Source organism: Numida meleagris, chromosome 9 (assembly GCF_002078875.1).
Source record: "Numida meleagris isolate 19003 breed g44 Domestic line chromosome 9, NumMel1.0, whole genome shotgun sequence".
NCBI lineage: Eukaryota > Metazoa > Chordata > Aves > Galliformes > Numididae > Numida > Numida meleagris.
The window spans coordinates 8,370,253-8,395,509 of NC_034417.1; the positions used below are offsets into that span (position 1 = coordinate 8,370,253).

Here is a 25,257-nt window from a genome sequence, read left to right on the forward strand (position 1 = left end):
ATGTTTTCACAGCATTTTGGCCTGTGCTGATATGTTTTGAAACTCACCTGAAAGCAGAACACAAACTACGAGGACCTGTATTTTATCCACTGCTGCAGATTGAGCTATTTCAGATTAAACATAGTCAACTCTAATACTGTGATAAGAAGTTATATACAACTAAAAAAATGTTTAGGCAATTGCTAATGCACTGTTAAAAAGTGCATTGCCTTCAATATGGTTAGGTTTTATGAAAAGGGAGGAATGAAAATATTTGATTGCTTCTTAAATGGTAACATTTTTTCTTTTGAAGTTGATACAGTAGCATGTTATCCACTAAATTAACCCCAGCCTACTTTATTTTATTTAAAGCTCCCAAATGGCCTTCCTATAACTTGTTTGCATTATTTTGCATGGTTAGCTATTGATAGTATTAGCTAACCTAGGCCCACAAAATATATGCCATGTATCACACAGTTCTACAGCTTCCTCTGTTCAGTAGAGACTTCCCTGCTCATCCCTGCTATCCCAGGGGTAGTATCAAGTCTCAGTCTGAATGTGTAGTTCCCAAACAATGGAAATATGTTCACTGATGTGTTCACTGTTTGATTCTCCAGCTATGAAACCCAACTCCTGTAAAACAGTTGGAGCACAAGAGCAGACCTAGGCCTGAATTCAACCTCCACAGTGACAGTGGGAAGCTCAGCAGCTCTGCCTGTGCATCCTAGTTGGACAGTGGCACTGCTGCTAAGCCAGTGTGGGAAAGGACTCATTTTCTCCGAGCCCCGTACTGTGTCCAGGATGTGCCCAGAGTCCAAACAACAGCTGCAAACCCTTACTTTCTTATCTCCCTTTCCAATCTTGGAACTTCTCCAGGTTGAACAATAGCCATTGGATTGTCTGTGTTCTGGTGAAAGGGAGACAATGGTACTCAAAATGAGCAAAGTTACTCCGTGTAGATCAAGGACAATTGCTGAAAAAAGAGGAGGTTTTCAAGGAATTGCCAGGGAACAGAGAGTTGCAAGGCCGCTTGGCACAGTCCTTTCTCTGGAAATGTTACAGCTGCTGCATGCCCAGAGCACATGCTCTCCTGTGAGCAGAGGCTGCTGGGGCATGGAGCTGTGCCCCAGCTCACACTAAGACCAAGCTGGGGGCTTCTTTGTTGCCTTTGGATTTTTGGAAACTGGTCCCTTGTGAGGCCTGAGAAGGCCACAGACCCAAATTTGCCCATCTGGGTGCTGGGTAAAGAGGGGGCTAATTTAAGGATGAAAAAATAGTAACAAGACCAAGGTACTCAAAGCACAGTAGGAGGAAGGGTGCACTCTGGCATGGAGGTAAACGATTTTTTTTTCCTTCTTAGAATTATAGAAGCATTAAAGTTGGAAAGACCAATAGGATCAGCTAGTCCAACCACTAACCCATGGCTGTGACTGCTCTACACCATGTCCCTCAGTGCCACATTTACCCTTTTCTTGAACACCTCTAGAGACAGACTCCACCACCTCCCTAGGCAGCCTGCTCCAGTGCCCAGCCACTCTTTCTGAGAAGAGATTGTTCCTAATATCCAATGTGAATCTTCCTGGCACAACTTGAAGCTGTTCCCTCTCATCTGATTGCTGATACCAGGGAGCAGCAGCTGACCCCTACCTCGCCACAGCCTCCTTTCACGGAGTTGTAGAGAGCCATGAAATGTCCCCTGCGCCTCCTCTCCCCAGACTGACCCATCCCAGTTCCCCCTCAGCCGTTGCCCATAAGATCTGTGCTCCAGGTCCTTCACAGCTTTGTTACCCTTCTCTGGACACGCTCCAGGGCCTCAGTGTCTTTCTTGTAGTGAGGGGCCCAAATTGAACACAACGCTCAAGGTGCAGCCTCACCAATGCCAGTGCACAGGGACGATCACCTCCAGCTCCTGCTGGCTGCACTCTCTCTGACACAAGCCAGGATGCCGTTGGCCCTCTTGCCCTCTTGGGCACACTGCTGGCCCATGTTACACCACTATCAGCTAACACCGCCAGATCCTTTTCCTCCACGCAGCTTTCATCCGCTCTGCCCCAATCCTGCAGTGGTGCATGGAGTTGCTGTAACCGAAATGCAGGACCCGGCACTTGGTCTTGCTGAAGCGCACACGGTTGGCCTCAGCCCAGCGATCCAGGTCCCTCTGTAGGACCTTCCTCCACGAGAATGCTGTGGGAGACAGAGTCAAAGGCTTTGCTGAAGTCTAGGAAGATTACGTCCTTCCCCCACAGTGCATGCAAGTTGCGGTACAAACACGTTCGGGCACACAGAAGAACCCCCGCTGGCTCGTATCTCTGTGCTAGCGAAGCCCCGAGGCCGCGGGCAGGGCTGGGTGCCCGGCTCCCACCTGCGGCAGGGGACTGCCGTGCTGCGGGGCGGCAGCGTGCGGGGGGGGGGGCGGCCGGCCCCGGCGCGTTGCTGAGGCAGCAGGAGCCTCCGAGCATCCCTGAGAGCCAGGCAACAAACTCCTCCTCCCTCCCTCTCATCTGTCTCTCGCCGCTTCCTTTGCAAAGATGGCAACCGAGGGGCTGCACGAGAACGAGACGTTGGCATCGCTGAAGAACGAGGCGGAGAGCCTGAAGGGCAAGCTGGAGGAGGAGCGGGCCAAGCTGCACGACGTGGAGCGTGAGCGGGGCTGGGCGGCGGGGCGGAGGGGAGCGCGGCCTGGCCGCGGCGGGCAGCAGCGGGCGGAAGGGCGCGGGCCGCTCCGGGAGGAGAGGCGCGACCGGGGCCGGGCCTGGGTTCGTGCCGGGGGGCGCCGTGACGGGCGGCTCCGTGCCCGCCGGGCCCCGCGCGGGGCAGGCCGGGGGCGGCGGCGGGAGGCCCCGGGATTCCGCAGGGCTGGGCCCGGAGCTCTGCTCGCGGCGTTACGGCGCGCATCTTAGGGACCGGAGCAAAGCTTGAAGGCGGCCCCGGGGAAGTTGGTGGGGTCGTGCTTCAGCGAGGCCGGGATTTCACCCAAGAGCTTGTAGAGGAGCGTTGTTTCCAAAAGCATTGCTAAATATCAGCTGTGGGAGGATTAAAAGGGATTTATTTATTTATTTATTTTGGTCTGCAGTAAATAGAGCGTTTTCTGGCCTAAATTAGATGATCATAAATTACACCCCATCAGTAGGAATCATTAAGCAAAGGGAGATGGCCTCATTACGGAAACATTACCATAAATTGTCATATCCATACAGCAGTACTGCTTTATCAGTAGCAGTGGGGCCTCTCTTTGACAGACCCCTTCAGCATACGCTTAAATCCATTCCATGCTTAGGAAAGCAGTTTTACCCATGCTTGGAGTGATGCTGTATATGGACATGATGCTGTAGTCACAGGATATTTACCGCTTTTCTCATACATAAAATCTGCAACTTATGTTGGAAGGCGCTGCTTGCTTGACCATGGCGTGGTTTCCACATCCTTATGCTCGTGTAGAACAGTGCTTCCTCACAATCAATTCTGTATCAGAGTTATTTTGCATTTCAGTTATTCCCAAGAGTGATTTCTGCAGAGGTTATAAATTACAGAATAAAGCATCTCTCTCTCTCTCTCTTTTTTTTTAAATCTAAAATTGTATCTTTCACATTTTTTCCTCTGATCATGACCTTCCCTCTGTGGTTCCCAAAACAAACAGCTGGCTGAACTGGCACTGCCCTTATTTGTTCAATGGGTTTGGAGCGGCAGCTCTCGGAAATGTGGACAGAAAGAGGAAATACCAAACGTGCATTTGAGCCACAGCGTTACGGTTTTAGGGATTCGGTTCTATCACTTAAAATTTGGGGTATAGATAAAAGAGTTTTTCCTGTTCATGTGAGCCATAACTTTTTAAGGCTGGTAGGTACCATTAGGACTTCCAGCAAAGAAAAGATGAAAGACCCAGTGGTATCTGCATCAAATCCCCGCTTCCTGCTGGGCCTAACCATATGCTTTATAAAAATAGCATGTTTTATCTGGACCTTTGTAAGCCACTCGAGCTAATTACTGGCTGTAGCTGATCTATTTGTCTGAGTGCATAATTTTCAACTATCCTGAAACAATATCAGAGTACGCTTCAAAATAATTATCTGACTCTGAAACCTGTGCTAGGCGGGTACAGCGTTATTATGGCTGTGGCTGGAGATAAGCGTCCTCACAGAACGTAAAAGCTAAAGCAGACAATTCCACAGAGTCTTGGTTGTGTTGACATAATGGAAACACATTGCTATTGTCTGCGAAACATTTGTTTTTTCAGATATGTTCTGGACACAAGCTTCTTTCCAGCTGCCATAATAACCTCCTGTCCGTTCGTGTCTTCCGATTGGATCACTGAGAGGGTTTCACGGGCAGAAGTAGGGAGAAAATGTATCTTTTCCTCAGTGAACCTTTCTGAGAAACTTGTTTCTGACCTCCCATTGGGAATAGCAGGATCAGATGGTCAGGAATGGTGGGCAGCACTTGGCCCCTGGCTGGGGGAGTCTGGGCAAGTGGAGATTTCAGGCAGAGCATTGGTCTGGCACAGCCCGCAGGGCTGGTGGTTTTGAAAGACAAATCATGAAAATCTAAACTACTCAAAATCCATCTCTGCCTTAGGCAGAAATTTCTCCCCTGACCCTGTGCCAGGGATTGATCTCAAAGTGAAGGACGCCTGCAGCTGCTCTAGAAAAGTGATAAAGGGTAAAGCAGCAGCGTTGCGCTAGGGCAGTCACCTGTCCCACAGGATGTGGAGCTGAGCCTCCAGCACAGCACTGAAAAACTTAACATTTCATCTGCCAGCTCATTAAAACATGAGATTCTGCATTTATTTCTAAAAATTTGAGTCAGGCGTTGCCCCCTTAGCTAGCAGCAGCTGTATTATCTTACATTGCAGCATGGACAAACGTGACATGGGCTAGCATTGGATCCTATTATCACAGAATCATAGAATGGCTTAGATTGGAAAGGACATTAAAGTCCATCCAGTTACGACTCTGCTGCCATGTTGCCACCCAGCAGACCAGGCTGCCCAGGGCCCACTCAACATGGACTCGAGCACCTCCAGGGATGGGGCACCCACAGCTCTGGGCAGCAGTCCCTGGGCTTCACCGCCCTCTGAGTGAAGAATTTCTGCCTAACATCTTACATAAATCTCCCTTCTTTTAGTTTAAAGCCATTCCCCCTTTTCCTGGCACTGTCTTCCCTCCTGCTTATAGGCTCCCTTCAAGTAGAGGAAGGCTGCAATGAGGTCTATCCGGAGCCTTCTCCAAGCCTGACTACCTCAACGTTTCTTCATAGGAGAGGTGCTCCAGCCCTCTGATCACCTTTGTTTCCCTGCTCAGAGTTGTGCCTTGGCCCTTGGGGCTCCCTTAGCCACCAGTGGAGATGAAATGACAAGAAGTCTCTGATGGCTGGTACCTGTATCACACTGCTGCATGCTGCACTGCTCGAGGCTGACTCCCTGCCCGAGGGAGTCTCATACCCAAAACAAGCATTTTACAGTGAAAACTTCTGAGATTTGATGCTTATCCCCTTCTTTGTGTGATTTCTTCCTCCAAGACACAGCAATGATCTGCAGTTCTGTTGAGCACTTTAGGGTATGCGTTAGACTCTTCCAAGCTTAATGGAGATGCTCTTTCAAGCCACAGTCAGACTGAGGGTTTCCCTCAGTCAGTGAGAGGGAGGAAAGGGGGTGAGTAACTGATTTTCCAGTTATACTTGGGAATGATAGTGTGCAAGTGCTTCAGCTGCTACAGCCCTGGAATTCAATCCCTGAGTAAATTCATCCATATCTTTATTTGGTGGATATATTTATACACCTCCCACCTTGGTTTTACCACCCGCCAGTTCTGAAGCAGGCTTTGTTGGCCTGCATATAGGCTCGTGTTTCTTGTATTAATTCCTCCAAGTGACATTACTCACAAATACAAAAGTTTTCTGTGGCAGAGCTTCAGTGCAAGGTTCCCTAACTGTCAGCTGTTTGCAGTTCATCAGGTGGCAGAACGTGTGGAGGCACTGGGCCAGTTTGTGATGAAGACCAGGAGGACCCTGAAGGGCCATGGAAATAAAGTTCTCTGTATGGACTGGTGCAAAGACAAAAGAAGAATTGTGAGCTCCTCCCAGGTATGCCACTGGGCAGGTGTTTTTCAAAGATGGCATTGGGCACTATACAAATCTTCTAGCTGTGCTGTGTGCTACTCTTTTCAGATGATACCTTTGCATAATGTACATGTTTTCAGTATGCCCTTAAAGCTGTACATTGCAGCATGTTTGTTCAGAGAGCACAAATCTGAGCATAACTACATGCTAGTACCCTAAATGTTTCTTCTGCAGTCATATACAGATTTTCCCTGTATTTCCTACTACAAAAGAAAATAGAAAGAATTAATCTGAGGCCAATGTATACTTTTATTGCCTTGGTCTTTACAGACTTAGTGTTCAGTAATGATTTCAGTTGATGTGTTAACATAAAACAATCAGGAAAAGGGAAGGGAAGTAATTTTAATGCTTCTAGAGATTTCTGTGTACAAACATTTCTTCTGCAATCTGTATGATTGGTGTGACCTTAAAAGCCTCAATCTGCCAAAGCTGCTGCATTTATTTGGTTATTCTGAGAAACTGTCCTACCACCTGCTCCAGACCAGTCTCATGAGCTGTAGGAGGTAATGAGATAATTACTTTCTAGATCCACTGGTTCATCGTGCGCCCAGTATGGCAGTGAGTGAGCTCACTGCATCACACAGCTGTTCATTGACCTATATGAAATCTGTCAGGGGTCTCACCAGAGGGATAAAAATAGGCAATCTGCAAGCTACCTTCAGTTACTGTGAGTTTTTTACCATTCATGGTGACTCCAGCAAAGAGAATCAAAGTTTAAATAATTAATGTGACTTTCTTTTTAGTGGTTAAAATGCCAGTGTGTAAATCAAAAAGCTAAACAGGAAAGTCGTAATGGATTTTGTCTCTATTTCTAAGAACTGAATTGAGTCCAGATATAGCAACAATTGCTGTTTACCAATAAACATTTCAGTTTCATGAAATGGGGATGATAATATGATGTGCTTAAGGCAAAGTAACTGGCATGATTGTTGCTGGCATACACAAAGTGGTTGAGTTACCCTCGGTAGAGTGTTGTTATGATTGCTCTTTAGCTGACTGTAGCAATGGATAATCGAAGTAAGTGCAGCAAGAAGTAAAGAGGAAAGTAGAAGAAGATAGGAAAGGGAAGATGAATAAACACTGCAGTGTCCATAAACGATCCTGTGCATGTTGCCAGCTGGGAGAATGACTTGTAATAGAGGTTAACTCTTGTATTTGTGAGGCCTTATACTGAGCCCCCAACAGGTTTTACATGGGAGAAGTGGCTGGTTTTGCAGATGGTGATTGCAGGCTGGGGGAAACACATCATGGCTGAAAGGAGGCAAGTGAGCACTTGATAGCAGTGACTTCTTTAGGTAGATCTGTTCTGAGTATGTTCTGCAGGTGAAAGAAGTTCTCATAAACACGCTGGGGAAAGGCCTTTTAAAAAGAGATCAGTCCTTAATCTGACATCAATAATCTCAGAAGGAAATATGGTTTTCTTCTTGTTAAAGAAGTAACGCACTACTGAGAACCATCTCCTTGGTGCTTCACCGCAACCATTGTAATGTTGTTAAGATGGAGACAAAAATGTCTTGAAGTAACAGATTAGGGGATAGAAATGAGCAGCAGAATTTCCCCCAAATCTGAGAAGTAAGCTGACAGTTGTACCTCTCTCTGTATGTTTTCGTTTAGGATGGGAAGGTGATTGTGTGGGATTCGTTCACTACCAACAAGGTAGGTGAAAGTCAGCAAAAGTCCTATTTCTGTGCATAGGGAAACAACGGTGGGATATGATGGAGATCTGAAGGGTGCACAGGTGACAGCAGGATGATGGAACAACCTACAAGCCTCCACCAGCACCTCAGAGCAAGGAGCCCACACAAACCATCTCTCTTCACCTGTCTCTGAGCAAAGTCCCCATCAGGGCACTGTTATTTGTCATGGTCTGCAGCGTGTACCAATCCAGTCCTGTCACTGATGGGATGCCCCTGGGCTGGAGGCAAAGCCAGGCCAGTTAAATGGAAGGTGTCCCTGGGTAACAGCTGTGCAAGGTGCCACGTGTGATCACCAGGGATCCTTCAGCCATGGTGTTCACTGTGACATGATGCTACTGGTTCTCCAACCCCTGTCGGGGGTCTCCTTGCTTCTGACAGCTGTGAAAATACAACTTGTTTCTAATTCACCGATACATGTACCACAGTGAGGACATTTGCATCACCAAGTAGCCTCAATAAAACATGCTCTGTGTTCAGTCTGGGGCTTGTGGATAAGGTGGGAATAGTCAGGCATGGAGTAGCTGTCCTCCTGCTGCTTTGCTGGGCTAGGGAAGTAGTGATGTCTAAGTTTTAAAGAGATGCTGTGTTTCAGGAACACGCTGTGACGATGCCATGTACCTGGGTGATGGCATGTGCATATGCCCCGTCTGGATGTGCCATTGCTTGTGGGTAAGTTTCCACTTTCCCCTGCTACTTATGCGGAGAGGCTTGATTTGCAGGGGTCTCCTGGTGCCTTCACAAGATGCCAACAGTTAGAAGCTTGCGTGCCTTGATTGTGGATGGGAGGATTATATGCAGTGCCTCTGTTTCTAGTCCCATAACGGCTCATCCGTTTTGTCTCCACTGACTTCAGTGTAATAACATCTGTTGTATAAGCATGGGAAATAATCCTCTTTCAGCATTTATATCATGGGTTAGGAATTCTGCATGCATGCAAGTTCTCCGTTCCAATTTGATTGTGTGCATTGGATATATCTTCTAAGGGAGAATGGTTTTAACCCTATTCTTTCTTTGCTCTCTTTCTTCTAAGAGGTAGAGAGAAAGGTTGACCGATAAGGATTATCAGCATATGAATAGATCTTGCCGAGATGGAGTGGGGGGAAGTGACCCTGTCCTTGATAATTATCTTCAACTTTTCTGAGGGCTCAGGTTTGGAAAAATTGAGTTTTTGCAGGAGAGAAAACAAAGAGAGAAGTCGGCAAGAGATCTTTTAGAAAGGGACTGGGTGGATCAGACAGACAAAGTAAGCTCGGGGCAAGAGAAAGAAACAAAGGAAGACTTTACTGTGCTGCTCACAAATGTGGAAAAAAGACTCCTTAAGTGTCTGTGGAGACGGAGTCCAGAAATCGTACGGCTTTTGCTATAACTTGAAGAATGACAGAGAAGTTCTTGTAAGAGAGACAGTGGGGACATAGATGCATCGCACTACCTAGTTCTGTATTTCCGTTGTGACATTGGTTAAGTGCTGTGCAGTTAATACAAGGCACAAAGCAAGCACCCACTGGAGTCCTGGGGATCAAGGACCAAGGCATGGCTGAGCTACCACAGCTTTAGAAAGGTGTCAAGGTGGGCACAGCTGGCCTGGGGGACACAGCTTGACTGGTGTGACTGTCCAGGAGGGACACACCAGCTACCAGGGTAGGTATTTCTGGTGGTTATTTTTCCAGATTCTTCCAAAAGACCTTTTCTTCACATCCACTATTTGCTATGCTGTCTCTTCCATAGGAGTTATGTCAAATTTATTAAAATACATAAATAATGACATTTTAAATGCTAATACTCACAGTGACACATGGCAGAAAAATGGCACTTTGACTGAATAGGAAAAATTAACCCTGAAGTGACTATGTCACCTTGCAGCTCATGCTTTTGTAAGATTTCATTCAGTGCCATTTATAAACTGGATGAGGGTAAAAAATAGTGAGCCTCAGCTGTTGATGTGCTGTAACGTAGCCGGGCTGGTGAGGCAGCTGGGCTTCCCCACACGTGAGGTCCAGGCCAGCACAATACAGGGAAGTCGGCGCTTGTGAGGATTTGGTAGCTCAGCACTGACAGGTGGTTTCCTTCTTATCACCACTTGCCTTTTGTTGTTGCAGTTTTAACCAGTTCTCCTCTCTGTTATTGCTATTATTACTCTCTCTAGTGGCCTGGACAACAAGTGTTCTGTGTACCCTCTGACATTTGACAAAAATGAAAATATGGCTGCAAAGAAGAAATCGGTTGCAATGCACACAAACTACTTGTCTGCCTGCAGCTTCACTAACTCTGACATGCAGGTAAATGCATCCCCTGCCCGCAGCCCACTGTCCAGCAAAGCTTAACGTAAGCCGCGCTTGTATGCGGTAACCTTCCCTGCACACGGGGCATTCCACAGCCAGAGCCATGCTGTGCCTCATGCAGGGCTGCTGGGACACTCTGGGGCAATGAATGTGCTGCAGAAGCTTCTGTGACAGCCTGCAACAGCCTGTGGCCAGGCTGTCGTGCCTGCACCCTGCAAAGGCCTGTCCCTTCTGTAGAGATTGCTTGCTGGTGCTCTGTGTGTTCTCTGCTCGCTGGCTCTGTGCTGCCTTGTGCTTTTAGGAGCTTGAACTAATGTCAATAATTGAAAAAGCCCAACAGCCAGCTCAGGTAGAACTAGGCTGGGTGTTTGCTCTGCCAGCTGGTGGAGTGTACGTTGTTTGCCTGCTTTGTAATGGATGTCCAGACAACTTTGCTTTAATTCTTAGTATTTTTTGTTCATATCAAGTGACATATCTGAGCTCAGGGATGGCTCCGCAGGGAGAGCCCTGTCCACACATGCCACGATGTGTTCTCTCGAGGGAAAAAAGTTGTCCCTGTCTCACACATGGGGGGCTGAGCACAAAGGGCAGTGATTGCTCAGCGTCACAGTGGGACTCTATGGCAAAGCTAGGAACAAAATGCAGATCATCTGGGACCAGGCTAGTCTTCTTCTGTAGTGAATATTGCACCCCTTTCTCCAGAAACACAAAAGATGATGAAAGGAGCCAGGGTAATCTCCTTGCCCACCCTGGTTTTCAAATTTGTATCGAAGTTCTATTCAGTGCACTCTGGAAGAAAAAAACAAAAAAAAAAGAAAGAAAGAGATAAAAGAAGAAGGGGGCATTTAAATCATGCTCCCTGTCAGCAGAGCTGCTGGAAAGGGTATACCTTGTTCCCTTCTTTCAGTTATTTAGAGCTCTTCAGATGGAAATACCAGCTCTGATTGCTTCTATTTCAAGACATGAGATGCCCAAAAGTATGTTGTTATTTGCCAGTCTGCCATTCTGTAATGACTCTGAGGTGCTAATTCAGGCTGATTGTCATGGAAACAAGTGGTGGAGGTACCAGGTTCAGGCTTGCTCAGCCCTGACCTCACTGTGCAGGAGCCCTGCGTAACTGGAGGGGAATCTAAATGATGTGGAATGGCTATGATGAGATACAAAACCAGTAATCTCTTTTCTTGTCCATACCTATATGTGTCACGATTTAAATCCTATGAAAGGAAAAAATAGTTGTGTATTTTTCATAATCAAAATAGAAGGAAAAATAAGGAGGTTTTCCTCCTTATTAAATACAGCAAACTGCACCGATATACTACACCACAGTGGATTAAGATATTTTATATTCAATGATTCTGAGATTTCTCTGAAGAAATTTTATTGTGATTGATAGATGTGCTTTTAAGTGATTGTTTATAGCACTGTATGTTACTGTTTAAACAAATACAAGCAAATGGTTTGGCTATGTTTCTGTTAGAACACTGTTATATAGGGCATCCCAGAGAACCCCACATTGCTTCTCTTTTCTCCCTTTAGGTAATGGCCTGGGAATTAGAATCACCAGTAATTCTGAGGGTGCACTGTGCAAGAGGCACACCGTGCAGCTCTTCTCTCCTGGCACATGTCACTGGAGGACTTGCCATGTCGCCTGCCCTGGAGCAGCTCTGGGGCAGAGCACAGCTCCCCAAGCACAGAGCTCCATAGCAGCCAGCACCCACCGCCAGAGCTGCGAGTGCTGCTGTTCTGCCTCAGCTGCTCTCTCAAACCTAGGCTCAGTTCTCAGAATGAATGACAAGAAAAGACCTTAGGAACTGGTGTGTCCTTGGCATCTGGTGAGAGGCGACGTGGGGGTGTCTCATCGCTGATTAAAGCCAATCTCAGGCTGTGCAGGTGCTGAAAGAGGAGGAGCCATCTTTGCTCTTCTTCTTGTTGCCATCCCAGGCCAAGAGGAGCACTGAGCTGCCAGCTGGGCAACCTGCACAAATTGGCCTGGGCCCCACAGATCACTCCTGCCAGAGAGAGCCTCCCCAACTCAGAGCGCTTGGAAGCCTCACTTCCTTAATTAGGTATCTGCAGCTCTGCAGTGCGATAATGTTCCCCACGTGACGACGCTCTGTGTGTATTAATAGCATGGGTTAGTTGGGATCTTGAGTGTTGTGCATGGGGCAGGCAGCCATAGTCCCAGTGTGGAAGAGCTGAAGGGCAGGATGTGACCATGGCGAAGGCAGAGTGGCCCTTACTGCTGCTCCTACCCCAGTGTCTGCACTCGTGGTGAGCCGCAGCATGGCCCTGCTGTCCCCTGCCATATGCAGTGCTGCCTCTTGGTGCCAGAAGGGGCCATAATGATCATAGAGTTCAACTCCAGCATTAGCTGGAGCCCTGGACTGCCAACAGACACCTACTTTATTTTAGCTATTCTTTTTCCCTTCAAATCTTTCTTACATGTTATTACAAAATCAGCAAATCCTCCGAGCTGAAAGTCCTCATTCCTCACTCAGTACCTTCACTTTCCATCTGAGTGCAAACAGTGCTCAAAATAGAGAATTTCATTAACCTGGGCTCAAAAACAGAACAAAAAGACGATTCAGAGCTTTCTTCTACTATTAACATCCCAGAACATCATTGTGACTCTGCAGGAGGGTTCTGAATGGGCTGTTCTGAAGCTTTGCAGACTTCTGTTTCTGGGAGAAGTTTTTGGAGCACCTGTCAAATGTGATCAGTGTTTAACTTTTATGCAACTCTGTGAATGGTTTCATGATCGTATGATCATTTTCTTGTTAAGGAGTATTTTCTTTGTAATCTCTAATTACCCACTGTGATCCTGGAGTTCCCCCGCTGAACATGAGAATAATCTGTGCAGAAGACTTCATAAGGTCACAGAACCATAGAACATGCAGAGTTGTTCTACAGTCACCCTAGTCTGTTCCACGCCTGTGCACAGAGACCTACAAAATTTGTGATTGCATAACAGCTTTGGGTGCCAAGGGGAAATTCTAAACAATTGAACATCATCAGGCTTTAGCCGCAATCACAAGCACTAATCACATGCCTGTAACAGATGAGGGAAGCTGTGAGCTCTGTTTGGTCAAGATCTCTTCAAGCCTTTTCACACAGAAATGGTTTTGGACAAGTGAGAGGTGATGGACTTGTCAAACAACAGTCTCTGTCTAGACAGGCTTGTTTCCCTTTCAGAATATCCATGTCTTAACCCCAATTCATTGGCTTGAACCTGGCAATTTCAAGCAGAAAAAAACCATGAAGAGTTAAGCAGGTAAAACACAACAGGCATACTTAACTCCAGCAGTTCTTTAAGCAGTTTGAATTCCAGCAGCCTAAATCTGGGTAGGGTTAAATACAGGGGCAGTCAAAAATATCAGTCTGGTTCTACCTCCCCTTTGGAGGATTTGGAAATGCCAGTAGATCTCTGATGGCATCTGTTCTTCTAACCCCACTGCACAAAACTGACCATTACTGAAACCCTATGTAGTTACAGCTGTGCCAATTCTCCTTTTCTCTCCACTCTCACTTCTTTCCTTAAAAGTTAAAAACACAAACTCTGCTTAGAATAGGATTGTTTTTATGGCTTTGATTTATTGTATAATATTTCTTGAAATTAAATCTGTCCTTGGCGTACAGATAGGATGCCAGTAGTTTCTTTGTAAGCTTGACTGTCTGTTGATTTTTGTGTTGTGACTTTCCTTGCCATGTTCCATAGATCTTGACAGCAAGTGGAGATGGGACCTGTGCTCTGTGGGATGTTGAGAGCGGGCAGCTTCTGCAAAGCTTCCATGGGCATGGAGCTGATGTCCTCTGCCTGGACCTGGCTCCTTCAGAAACTGGAAATACATTTGTCTCTGGGGTAAGCAGGAGCTTCCTATCATCATATCAAGTTAAGGAAGGTGGGAGGGAAAAAGCAGCAAAACAGGAGGCTCATGATCTTACTGAGGAAGCGTTGGAGTATGTAGTGGGAGCACCATTGCAATTCTCTCATTGCAATCAGATGTCTCAATCTGGAGTAAATTAAACTTCTGACTGTGGGGTCAAACCCACCCTGCCAGTGTGACCGCAGTTCTGCTTACTTAGCAGATTCCACCCCACACCAAAGCAACTCAGCCCTAGATCAAAACAACACCTCTCCCAGGAAGGGACGGGCTCAGAGCTAGAGCTGCTGGCCCATTCTGCAGGCGGAGGTGTGAGCCCGGCGCAGCAGACACCCTCCTGCTTTTGGCTCCGTTGTGCCCAGCTCTCCGGAGCCAGGCAGGGTGTGCCAGTGGCTGCTCAGGGAATGGTTCAGGGCTGTAAATAACGCAGATGCTGCTGTGTTGCTCAACCACTCCCCAGCAGCCAAGGGGTGGCTTGGGCACTGGCTGGACCCTCGTACAAGTCGGTGCAGAGAGATGAGGTGTGGCCACATCTTCAGCTGTTGCTGAGCCTCCTGTGCTTTCCAGTGGTACCAGAGGCATTCAAAGCCCCTTCGTCAGCCACACGCTGCCCACTGCCCTCCATGCCCCGAGGAACACGCAGACCTCACTGGGGCCACAGGACTTGTTCTGGGGAAGTAACAGGGCACCTTCCCAATGGTGTCCTGCTCCTGAAGGAGCACTGCCCCAGGCAACTGGGCCATGGCTGCACAGTAAGGCAGAACAAGGCATAGAGGTGAATGGGGTGAGTCTTAGCTCCTTTTCGAGGGAGTGCTGATCCTTCCAACCTCAGAAACCAAGTGTGCAGGTAGGAGCCATTAGGAGCTCTGAGATGAGCCCTCCTGTTATAGGCGAGTTGCTGCCAGTAACTGCTGATGGTACCTGGTTTCTGCACCTGACCAGTGCTGGCACAACATGCCCTGTGCTTGCTGGTGGAAATAGCCCTTGTGCGGGAAGGTGCTGTCTGTCAGTCAGAGGATTCCACTTGTTGTGCACAGTCACAGTCCTGTCCCTTCACGATAAACCTGGACCTCTTCAGTTACAGCTCTTTTTATCAAATTTGGCGGGCTGACCAGGAGAAAAGCCTAGCACGTTGGCCTGGTTTGCCTGCTGTTAGCACAGCTGCTCTGAAGCGTGACTGAAAGCTAATTCCATCCAAGTGCATTTACTCCTCCCGGGCTTTCCTGACACTGAGCTCACTTCCCAGAAAGGACAGATTCATTCTCCCTGGGAACAGCTCAGCTTATTATAGGGCAAAGAATCACAAGCAGCTATGGTACAGCTAAGAGAATATGTCATACTTTGTCAGCGTAGCAGCTTGGGCATGTCCGTGCTCACAGACTCACTTAACTCATCAGATGCAAAACACCTCTTTTGTGAAGGTCTGTCTTACACTGAGTCGATACTGGTATAGCTAAAGTGGTATGACCTGAAAGTACAGTGATATATAGAGTCTTCCTGTATACCAGGGCTCTGCAATACAGCAATCTTGAGCTGGAATAAGAGATGTCAATGCAACAGCAAGTAGACTGGGAGCTGTTATTTATAGCCACTAAAAATCACAGTGAGACTTATAGAGCTGGGTGAGCTTGGGGCTGAGCCCCAGACTTGTGCCCTGAGCCCTTGGAGCACTGCTCCTTGGGGCGAGGGAGCTAGCACTCGCGGGGCCATCTCTCCACAGGTGCTTGCTGGTTTCTCCTTCAAACCTTAGGAGTCAAAACAGCAGCTTGTCAGTTTTGTCTTGCTCCCAGACTCCCAGAGAGGTCAGTAAGAATGGTGCACATGGGAGCAATGCAAAGGGCTGGGCTAGGGCTGTGGTGGAGCTTCCAAGGGAAATGTGCTGAATCCAAAATGTTCTCAATGCAGCGTGGTTTCGCCTACACAGAAACTGCAAGATGGTATGAAGGAACATTTAAATAATGAATAATTTAAATAATGACATCATTAGTGAAAAGCTGGGATTTCATTTTACAGAAGAGTTTCAAAAAATAAAGAAACACTTGAACTGTGAAGAGAGATAATTTAACTAGCAATTATATTTGCTCAAAAATAAATAATGCGTGGCACAGTCTGCTGAGCAGCATTCACCAGCGCAGCGGGAGCAGCAGCTGCCTGGGCTGCTCTGTGCTTTCCATACAGCATGGAGGCAACTTGGACCCATTTGGAGAGGCTGAGCCTACCTTCTGCCTTCCCCCGGCAGGGTTGTGATTATTAAAACCTCCCATTGCTCTCATAAGAAAAGTCTATGCTCTTTTTCCTGCTGCTGCTATTGTGACAGCAGTGAAACACTGCAGCTGGGAGCAGGACCGGCCACATGCTCCTGTGGGTATGAGAGGGTCCATCACTGAGGGCATCACAGCCTAACTGAGCTGAGCAAGCCACCCAAAGCACCCAGGTGCCAAGCACCTCTTAGGAAGCACTCGGTGTTAAACAGTGCTTTCAAAGCACAGCTTGGATGGGTTAGAGGTTGATGATGAGCTGAAATGCTGTCACATTTCTTTTCTCATCCCAGCCTTGCCACTGAGCATGTAGGTGCTACAAGCCATGGCAGGAGTTAACTCTGGCTTGGCAAGAGATATTTATTTCATTTTCAGTTTCAGCACATGAGAAACATTTATCATAAATCTTTTAATGCTGGGAATTAGTATTTATGTTGAGCATATGAAGTGGGAAGGGAGTGAGTCAGTCATGCTGCTCTGCTGCTCTGTGGTGTGGGGAAACTGCAGAAGCAGTGGCAGCATGAGCAGAGCTGGGCACTGAGTGCTAGTCAGCTTGAACACTCCCTGCCCTGTCTGCACAAGGGCCCCTCTCCCTCTGACCTCACTGTGCCCCACAGGAGCACTGTCCCCGTGCTGCTCTGCAGCACCTGCTGAGGGTCTGGCCCTTCTGGCACACTGCCCTCCTCACTGCAGCTGCACCAGGTTCCGGAGTACCCGTGTGGTAGCTTGTGGGGCTGCTTTGCTGGTTAATTCCCCTTGGAGCTATGACGTTCAGAGCCCTGTGAATGTAGCTGGGTTTGAACACATGTACTGGATACATGAAGGGTGAATGTCGCTATTTGTACACCTATAATGAATTCCTTTTGTCTTGTTAGGGATGTGACAAGAAAGCCATGGTGTGGGACATGCGGTCTGGTCAGTGCATCCAATCATTTGAAACCCACGATTCAGACATCAACAGTGTCAGGTCAGTGTGTTTGTGGGAGAGGACACATTTGCGATGCTGAGCCACGCGCTGCTTCTATTTTTGAAGACTGACCTCATCCAAATAATGTAATGTGTTCTGCATCTTTTTTTCACTCATGCACAGATATTACCCAAGCGGAGATGCTTTTGCCTCTGGTTCAGACGATGCCACGGTATGTTAATTCAGCAGCATAATTCAGAGAAGTTCTGTTGCCTCGCAGGTCAGATTGTTCTAAAATCTTAGTTCGTATTCACAGAAATCTGCTAGCGGCTACACTGGGCCTGCAACACCAAAGATAGAGAAGCAATAATGTATAATATAAAAATATTAACTACTGTATATAGAAAAAAATCTAGTACTGCTTGGTAGGTCATCATTGCAAAGTTTTCTACGTGAAGTACTGTCCAGATCTTAATTTCAGACTTTCTGAGTTTTGAAGTTTCATGATCAAAAACAGCTGTCTTACTAGAAGAGATTCAGCTTCATATAGTTGGCCACAGTCAGTGTAGAAAGAACTAGATAAATCCTGCAGCTCATCAGGAGCAGTAGCACAATGCAAGGGCACACATACATGCATGTCACAGCAAGCAGAGGGGTTGTGGTGCCGGGCTGTGCAGCTACTTGGCCTTAGCAGCTCTGTGCCTCCTGAGGGCAGAGGGCCAGCTGGCCCCTCCCTGCCAACCTGACTCATTGCAATGACTCACTGCATCCAGGGCATCCTGGTGATACAATAGCCCTTCCTGGATCTTATCTATCTATGAGTAAGCTGCTAGGAGGACACAGTATGTATTGACTGGTAACTTCATTCGGCAAGTTGCATGTGGCTTGTAAAATACCACTAACCTCCTGGTGTCCTTGGGCCCTGGTGTGGTGTGCATGGCTGGGGTCTTGCTGCAGCTGGTGGGTCTCCAGGGCTCTGCCCGCAGCCCTGCAGGAGCCAAGCTGGCAATAAATACAGCTGGAGAGCAGACCTTTGGGAGGTGCCTGACACCCTGCTTCTGCTTTGTCAAATATCACACCAAGGTATGTGAAGGTGAAGAACCTTTCCAAGGTACTTTGACCTAGAAGCATGTTTTGAGTCTGCTCCTAAACTGGCTCAACTCAATAGAACCATTCCCTTTTTCTTCCCTGGATGTGTGCACTGCTTTTTAGGTTTTAAAAGCTTCCACTGTAAATTAATACCTCTAGCTGTATGCATCTCTGCACATTTGGTTATGGTACTGTGAACATTTGAGATACTGAGAGAGTGAGAAGAAGAAATCGTCCATCATTAAATTCCAGTTAGAGTGCTTTCTTTTGATGCTCAGTGCCACAAGCTTGGCTCCTGTGGTTACTAATTATTTTGACTTGAGTGGGAGAGTGGGAAATGCCATCTTTGTACTTCTGACAGAATTTTTGGCAGTTTCCACCCATGCCATTGTTTAAGCGAAGAGGCTGGTGTTTTCCTGTTGGGGACTGCTGCGCTGATGGGTATCTTTGACCTGACTGTACACTTGGGGATTTCGAGGAACACGTAATTCTGACTGTGTGGAGGGAAACCATAAAAGTGTGCTCACACAGCAGCGCTCTCACCTGAGGTGACCCTTACTCCCTATCAGGACAATCTTATAGAATTATTCATCCACGGAAACGTGAACATTTCATACCTTGCAGCTTCGCACTGCCCTGCCAATGGCACAGCCCCTCCTTTACGTGCAGGCTGTGCATCAGCTGTTCTTCACGAGTTAAGTCTTACTATTAAGAAATCCAGCTGGCCAGTGTTTGCTAAAGCTTAACATATTAAGGAAGGTTTTCAGTTCAAATGTTTGAAAAGCGCCTTGTGATTTCAGGGCTAACAGATTGCCATTCTGGATGGCAATGAAATCTGGTCTGTCTATAGATTCGTTCCGTGTTAAGCAAGCCAAACTATGCTGGGAGATGATAAAGGTGTTAGAGGTGAGTGGGGATTTTCCATAAGAAATAAAAATTGAAGATCTGTATGAAAAATATATTATCTCACCTGAATCATTTTCATGTAGGTTCTTCAAGCAGACAGACCTCACATTAGGCCAGAGGCTGCTTGCTGTCCCATCTCACAGCACAGAGCAGCACCGAGGCTCCTCCCTGCCAAGGGACTGGCCTTAGCACCATAGTGTGTGGGCAGTGTTAAAAGAGATGACCGGAGGTTTAATTCTGTGTCTCCGAGGCTCCAGTTACGGCTGAAATGTTGATCTTAGAGAGTGTACCATCATGCACAGCCAGTCAGTAGGCAGCGGGATACCCTAACACAGGATACCTCAGTGGGGAAGCAAGAGAGTAGGCTGAGAGTGGGAGAAATTCCAGGAAGTATCCATGGTCCAAAACCTAACTCCTCTCTTTATAGCAAGACGGGAAGGAGACATACAGAAGAAGTTTGGACAAGCAAGCTCTGCATCCAGTTTATACAAAGCTGCCTTGTTTTGTCCATAGGAGTCCCAGTTGTAGTGGGCAGAAATAACAGAAGGAAAGAAGCCAACCAGCCATTTCTTGTGATACCTGCTAGGCTGCAGGCCTTCCCAATCACATTTTTTTTCAATGAAAAGTAGTGGCCATTGACTCCAGTCTTTACTGAGACACATATGTTGTTTTTCTTTTAATCTTAGTGTCGTTTATACGACCTTCGTGCAGACAGAGAAGTAGCAATTTATTCCAAGGAGAGCATCATTTTTGGAGCATCCAGCGTGGATTTCTCTCTCAGTGGTGAGACATGAGCTTGGGAGGTGGTGGTACTGGAGTTGGGATGGTGACAGGCTGTCAAATTTTGACAGTCTAACTTGATAAAGCATTTGAAAACCAATACTAACTACCAAAATCTTTCTCTGGAAATTAAAATTACTTTTTATGTCACCTAGCTGGCTCTGTAGCAATGAAAAGCGTTTTCCTGGTCATGCTGAAAGCGGCAAATATTTTGCCATTAACAACAGCTGGGCTAGAATTTCACAATAATTATGAAAAATGCTTCAAAGGAAACATGAAATGTAACTTGACTATGATGCACACTTACATAAATAGTTTATTAAAGGATAATAAATGATTAATAGAAACTCAAAGTATGTTAAAAGAGCATGAAGGCAGAGCCATTACCATTTTTCACTGCAGATCCAGAGACGTGCGTTTGAGTCTTCTCTGCTTCTGCCCAGCACACAGACAGACGTAGATGGCTCTGCGCAGGTCACAGGCACCACAGCTGGTCCCATCGGGGACAAACAGTCACCAAATTGCCTACTGATTGTTTAACCATTTGTGTTCAACTCCTCGTGCAAAGTCTGAGCACAGTAACGTTCGCCTTCGTTAACTGCTGAGTGCTCTTCAGTCAGCTGTCATTTGGGCTGATACACCATCTCTAATGACTAAGCAGATTCTATATAATTGATCTTGATTTTAACTATATTTTCAACTAACTAACTTTCTAATTAGTTTAGTATTTAGTAGGGATAATTCAACAGTGTGGCAGTGTGTGTGTGTCAGTATGGGAAGGCTGGGCTGCAGCTTGCTTCCCCTTGCTGCAATAACGATGTGTTGCCTACGTAAGAGCTTATTTTTTGAAATCTAATTCTCTTTGTAGGTCGTCTGCTGTTTGCAGGTTATAATGATTACACCATAAATGTCTGGGATGTGCTGAAAGGGTCCCGTGTATCTATTCTGTTTGGACACGAGAACCGTGTCAGCACCCTGCGGGTCTCTCCCGACGGGACAGCGTTCTGCTCAGGGTCCTGGGACCACACTCTCCGAGTAAGCTCTGGGGGCACCTGGCTGGTTGGTTTGTTTTAATAGAAAGGGGCAGGGGTGAGGGTTAGGATAGGAAAAATTGACTCTCCAGGTTCCTTTCACTCTCTAAAGGGGGGCTATAAGAAAGAAGGGGACAGGCTCTTTAGCGGGGTCTGTTGTGATAGGACAAGGGGAAATACTTTCAAACTAAAAGAGGGGAGATTTAGATTGGGTATAAGGAAGAAGTTTTTTACAATAAGAGTGATGAAGCACTGGCACAGGTTGCCCAGAGAGGTGGTGGGTGCCCCGTCCCTGGGGACAGCCAAGGTCAGGCTGGAGGAGCTCTGAGCACCTGATGGAGCTGTAGGCATCCCTGTTCATTGCAGGGAAGTTGGGATAGATGGCCTTTATATAGGTCCCTTCCAACTCGAAGGATTCTATGATGACTAACAAAGATATAAAATCCTGCAGTGTAAAATGTGAACTGAAAATTCAAATTGAAAAATCTCCACACAGGGCTTGCAGAGCTGTTGAAGTTGAGGGAACTTTGAACTTGCTTCTTAAACAATGTCATTGCTACTGATACCCTGTGCCACCGATCTGACCGCCTTGCCAGATTTTAATTAAATATTTGATAGTCAAGGTCATCAATGATTGTTCAACTCTCTTCCTGCAGATCTGGGCTTAACATGAGATCCTGTATGCAAAATCAAATGAAGACCGATGACCTGGACTGCAAAAACAGCATGAACAAGGCTCCCTGAAAATCAGATATTCACTGCTCTAAGAAGGAGTGACACTGAACCCACAGATCAACACAACTAGGTAGAACATAGTCCGCTCAAACACATAGCAAACATCAACTCATGGTAAAATGTAACGGTTTCGATTCTGTTTTGAAAGTATCTTATTTTATTAGAACTAGTTTAGTTAATTATAAATGGACTTTGCTCTGAAGTCATCTGTATCATAGAAATGAGTACTTCAGTGCACATTATGTATTTATTTGCATGATTTGAGTTCCTTTTTAGAGCAAAAAAAAAGATTCCTGATTTTATCAGGTTGTAGCATAAGGTTTTGGAAACATTCCCTAGTAGTGCATTGAATTTTGGTGTTGAAAAGTGGGAAGAAAAGCAACTCTGATACTTTGTGATGTCATTATGGCCGACTGAACCATGGCAGTAAGCAGAGGCCCTGTTGGGAAGGTACTGGTCGTTGTCATAAAAATGTATTTTTTGTACAGAAGAGAATCCTTTAAATCCCTGCTTTTTTCGTACTGTCTTTTTAGATTGAAATAAGTATTTCATCTCTGTTACCTGAATATAAAGAATCTAAATATATACAAAATGGTAAATGCAAAGATGAGGAATATAAACATGATTTATATAATCATGAGGTAGTATTTAACCAGTAGTTTCTTAGAAATCTTTAATTGTATCACTTGGTGAGTGAATTTTCTTTACTTAAAGGATACTACATGCTAAGCACTGAGGGATACTACACGCTAAGCTCTAGCACCATTACACTGATGGTCAGGTCTTTTCCAAGTCAGTCACAGTTATTCTATGACCACGATTCTTACTTGCATTTTGAGCAGTTCACACCACTGTGGCAGGGTGATGGAGCCTTAAATGTGCAATAAGGCAGTATGCTCCTATTTTGAGATCCTTGTGTAACATCAGAGCAGCACAAGTTCATGCCAATACGGGCCAAATCTTAGAAGCTAAACTGTACAGCCCCTGCTCGAACAGCCCCTACTGGAGTGAGGCAGTGCAGTCATAGCTGGGTGTGAGAATGAACGGCAGTGAGCTGCACTGGCCTGCTGTGAGCCAAGTCCTGCCTGTTTGCTGCTGGCCTCACCCCAGTGCAAGCCACTGGATCAAGATGCTGCTTCAAGGAAGCACGATAGCTGGCCATGTTGCTCACGGTATCTGGCTCTGCATGGGTATAGGGATGTGGTACTAACTGGTGGGACTACCCCCATGTGCAGCTGACGCTGTAGAATTAAGATTTATTCACATAAAGCTGAGATATAGTTGAGCATGTAACTACTAAAAAAATGTATCTGCATTCATACGCTGAGAGCAGTTGAGACTACAGCGTGTCACCTTTGCTTATATGAATGGGTGCTGAGTCCAACACAAGCAGGAGCACACAGGGAGAGAAGTGCTGGAGCACCGCTGAGCCTGGCACAGCCCGGCCTGCAAGGAGCAAGTGGTAAGATGCAGATCAAAGTAGGGTTTGTGTTTGGATTGAAACAAGATGAAACAAGCCATCACTGGAGTTGGCTGTGCACATAAGTTTGATAATATCCTCACTCTGTTTAAAAATGGGATTTTAAAGAAATATATAAATTGTAATAGAAAGAAAGCTTCCTCATTCATGAAAACATTAGGTTCCAGTGAGTCCATGACCAGTTAAACTAGGACACTGACACGTGTATCAGCCTTCAGTCCCTAATGAACTTTCAGTTGTTTCTGCTCGGAAAAGGCAACCCTGATGCTTTGGAATACTTGTGGCAAACAATCCCTGTAACAAATGCACTACGGAAATTGTAATGTCATATAGAGCTCACTGTGCAATATTGAGTCAATACACTGTACACATTTGATCAAAAGATATTAATGTTTAGATAGTATTTATTGGTAAGATATTTGTTTCAAACATACTGCATTGTGTTGATACTTATGAATGGCCTAAATACAATAAATTGTATTTTACATATTGAGAGCATGTTCATTGTCATTTTTCTGTGTTAAGTACTTGCAATGGTAGTGATTGCTTCTGGTTTTTGGCGTTTACTTGTTGCACCATACAGCTTCTTAGGTCATTCGTCCTGTGAAAATGTAGGGTGATATCCAGATGTAGCAGAAAATTGCTTCTACAGTATCTTCCAGTGATACCCACGGAGCCAGAACTGCAAGAGCAGCCCTTGGAGACACTCGAGCCTCCCTCTGAGCACCTCCTGCCTCCAGGAGGCCAGGATTTAGGTTGTGTTTTCCTACTTAGAAGGCTCATAGCTGACATGTGATGTTTTCTTTCCAGAAATGACACAAGAATGCGCTGGAAAATGCAGAGTATGTGTTTTGCAAGAGCCCAGGACTGTCCTCACATTGCAACGTGACACAGTGAGTGCAGGGCACAGACATGCCACTGAGGGTCTGGCTGCCATTGCTGGGGTAAATCCTGCGTGCAGACTGCGCTGCGATGCAGCAGCACAGCTTTCTGCTTTGGCAGCGGAGCGGAGTCGTGCTGGGATCGGCTGTCCTCTGCACTCCAACATAGGTTTTGCGGTCAGCGTGCACGCTGCCGGTGGAAGCTCTCGGTTTAGACGTGGAAAAAACGCACCACCTTAATTTAGGCACATCACTGTTTCATTTCCTGTCCTCCGAAGAGCTGGGAAGTGCTGAACCAGCCTATCCCGGTGACACCAGTGCCCACACACTGCCGCTCATGGCAGTGATGCTTGCACGGCTGTCCCTGCATGGAGAAGGCCTGGGAGCCTCGCACGTGAGGGCCACTGCCTGCGAGTGTGGAGCGTGAGGGAGCGGCAGCCGGGGCAGTCACTGTCAGGCGACCCCGTCCCATTGAACAAACGCTGTATAAACAGGAAGGGTGGAAGAGGAAAATGCCGGAGCAACGGCAGCCTCTCCCTCTGCTCTCCTGCCCTGAGGAATGCAGTAGGAAATTCCTGCTCCAGGATTAACAATCGTAAGGAAAACCCGAGTTAAAAAAGCAAAAAGCCCTTGCGCAAAGCTGTGCTGCCTTCCAGCCGCAGCTCCAGCACATAAACACAGACCAGATTTCCCCGGTTAGAAGCAAAACAAAAAGCACCAAATATGGGGATGTAAACCCAAGAGTTTGCCTTAGCGGTGGCTCTGAGATCAGGCCGTTCTCGATAGCGATCTGAGAAATTGCAGCAGGATTGAGTCCAGCACTATTTTTAGTTTTGCTAACGGGGCTCAGCGGGGATGGCTGTGTGAAAACGCACAACTGATCTGTATTGCTGCAGAGGTGCGGGGCAGCGCAGCCGTCCCGTGATGGCACTGGGGCTGGACTCGGGGTCTCGGGGGACCGTTACGGAGCAGCAGCAGCGCGGGGCTGCTTTTGTTCTCTGTCCTTTTATTTTTCATCAGCTGTAGTGAAGCGTCCCAGCCCCACATCCCAAGTGCCGTCCACTTGCCCGCCGCGATCCGGCTGCGTTTCTTCGACGGACACAAACCGCGCCCATTCCACAGCCCTGCAGGCTGCGGGAAAGCGCGAAGCACACCCACGGCCAGCGCCGCGTGCGCTGCCGCGCGACAAAGGCCCCGCGCGGCGCCGCAGCCGGGCTGAGGGAGGGGCGGGGCGGGGCGG

The 25,257-nt window shown here is 46.9% G+C and overlaps 1 protein-coding gene across 2 annotated transcripts in view; it reads left to right on the forward strand.

The window, feature by feature from the left end:
- The window catches only part of GNB5 (G protein subunit beta 5), a 29,245-nt gene extending 5,616 nt beyond the window's left edge, over positions 1-23,629 (forward strand). For both annotated transcript variants that reach the window (XM_021407019.1, XM_021407020.1), the window contains 11 exons: positions 2,508-2,619; positions 5,921-6,057; positions 7,708-7,749; positions 8,383-8,459; positions 9,934-10,066; positions 13,785-13,928; positions 17,084-17,175; positions 17,299-17,347; positions 19,797-19,893; positions 20,759-20,925; positions 21,578-23,629. In XM_021407019.1, the coding sequence (XP_021262694.1) occupies positions 2,508-2,619; positions 5,921-6,057; positions 7,708-7,749; positions 8,383-8,459; positions 9,934-10,066; positions 13,785-13,928; positions 17,084-17,175; positions 17,299-17,347; positions 19,797-19,893; positions 20,759-20,925; positions 21,578-21,589 (1,062 nt within the window). In that variant the 3' untranslated portion in view covers positions 21,590-23,629. The remainder of the gene's footprint in view (positions 1-2,507; positions 2,620-5,920; positions 6,058-7,707; positions 7,750-8,382; positions 8,460-9,933; positions 10,067-13,784; positions 13,929-17,083; positions 17,176-17,298; positions 17,348-19,796; positions 19,894-20,758; positions 20,926-21,577) is intronic.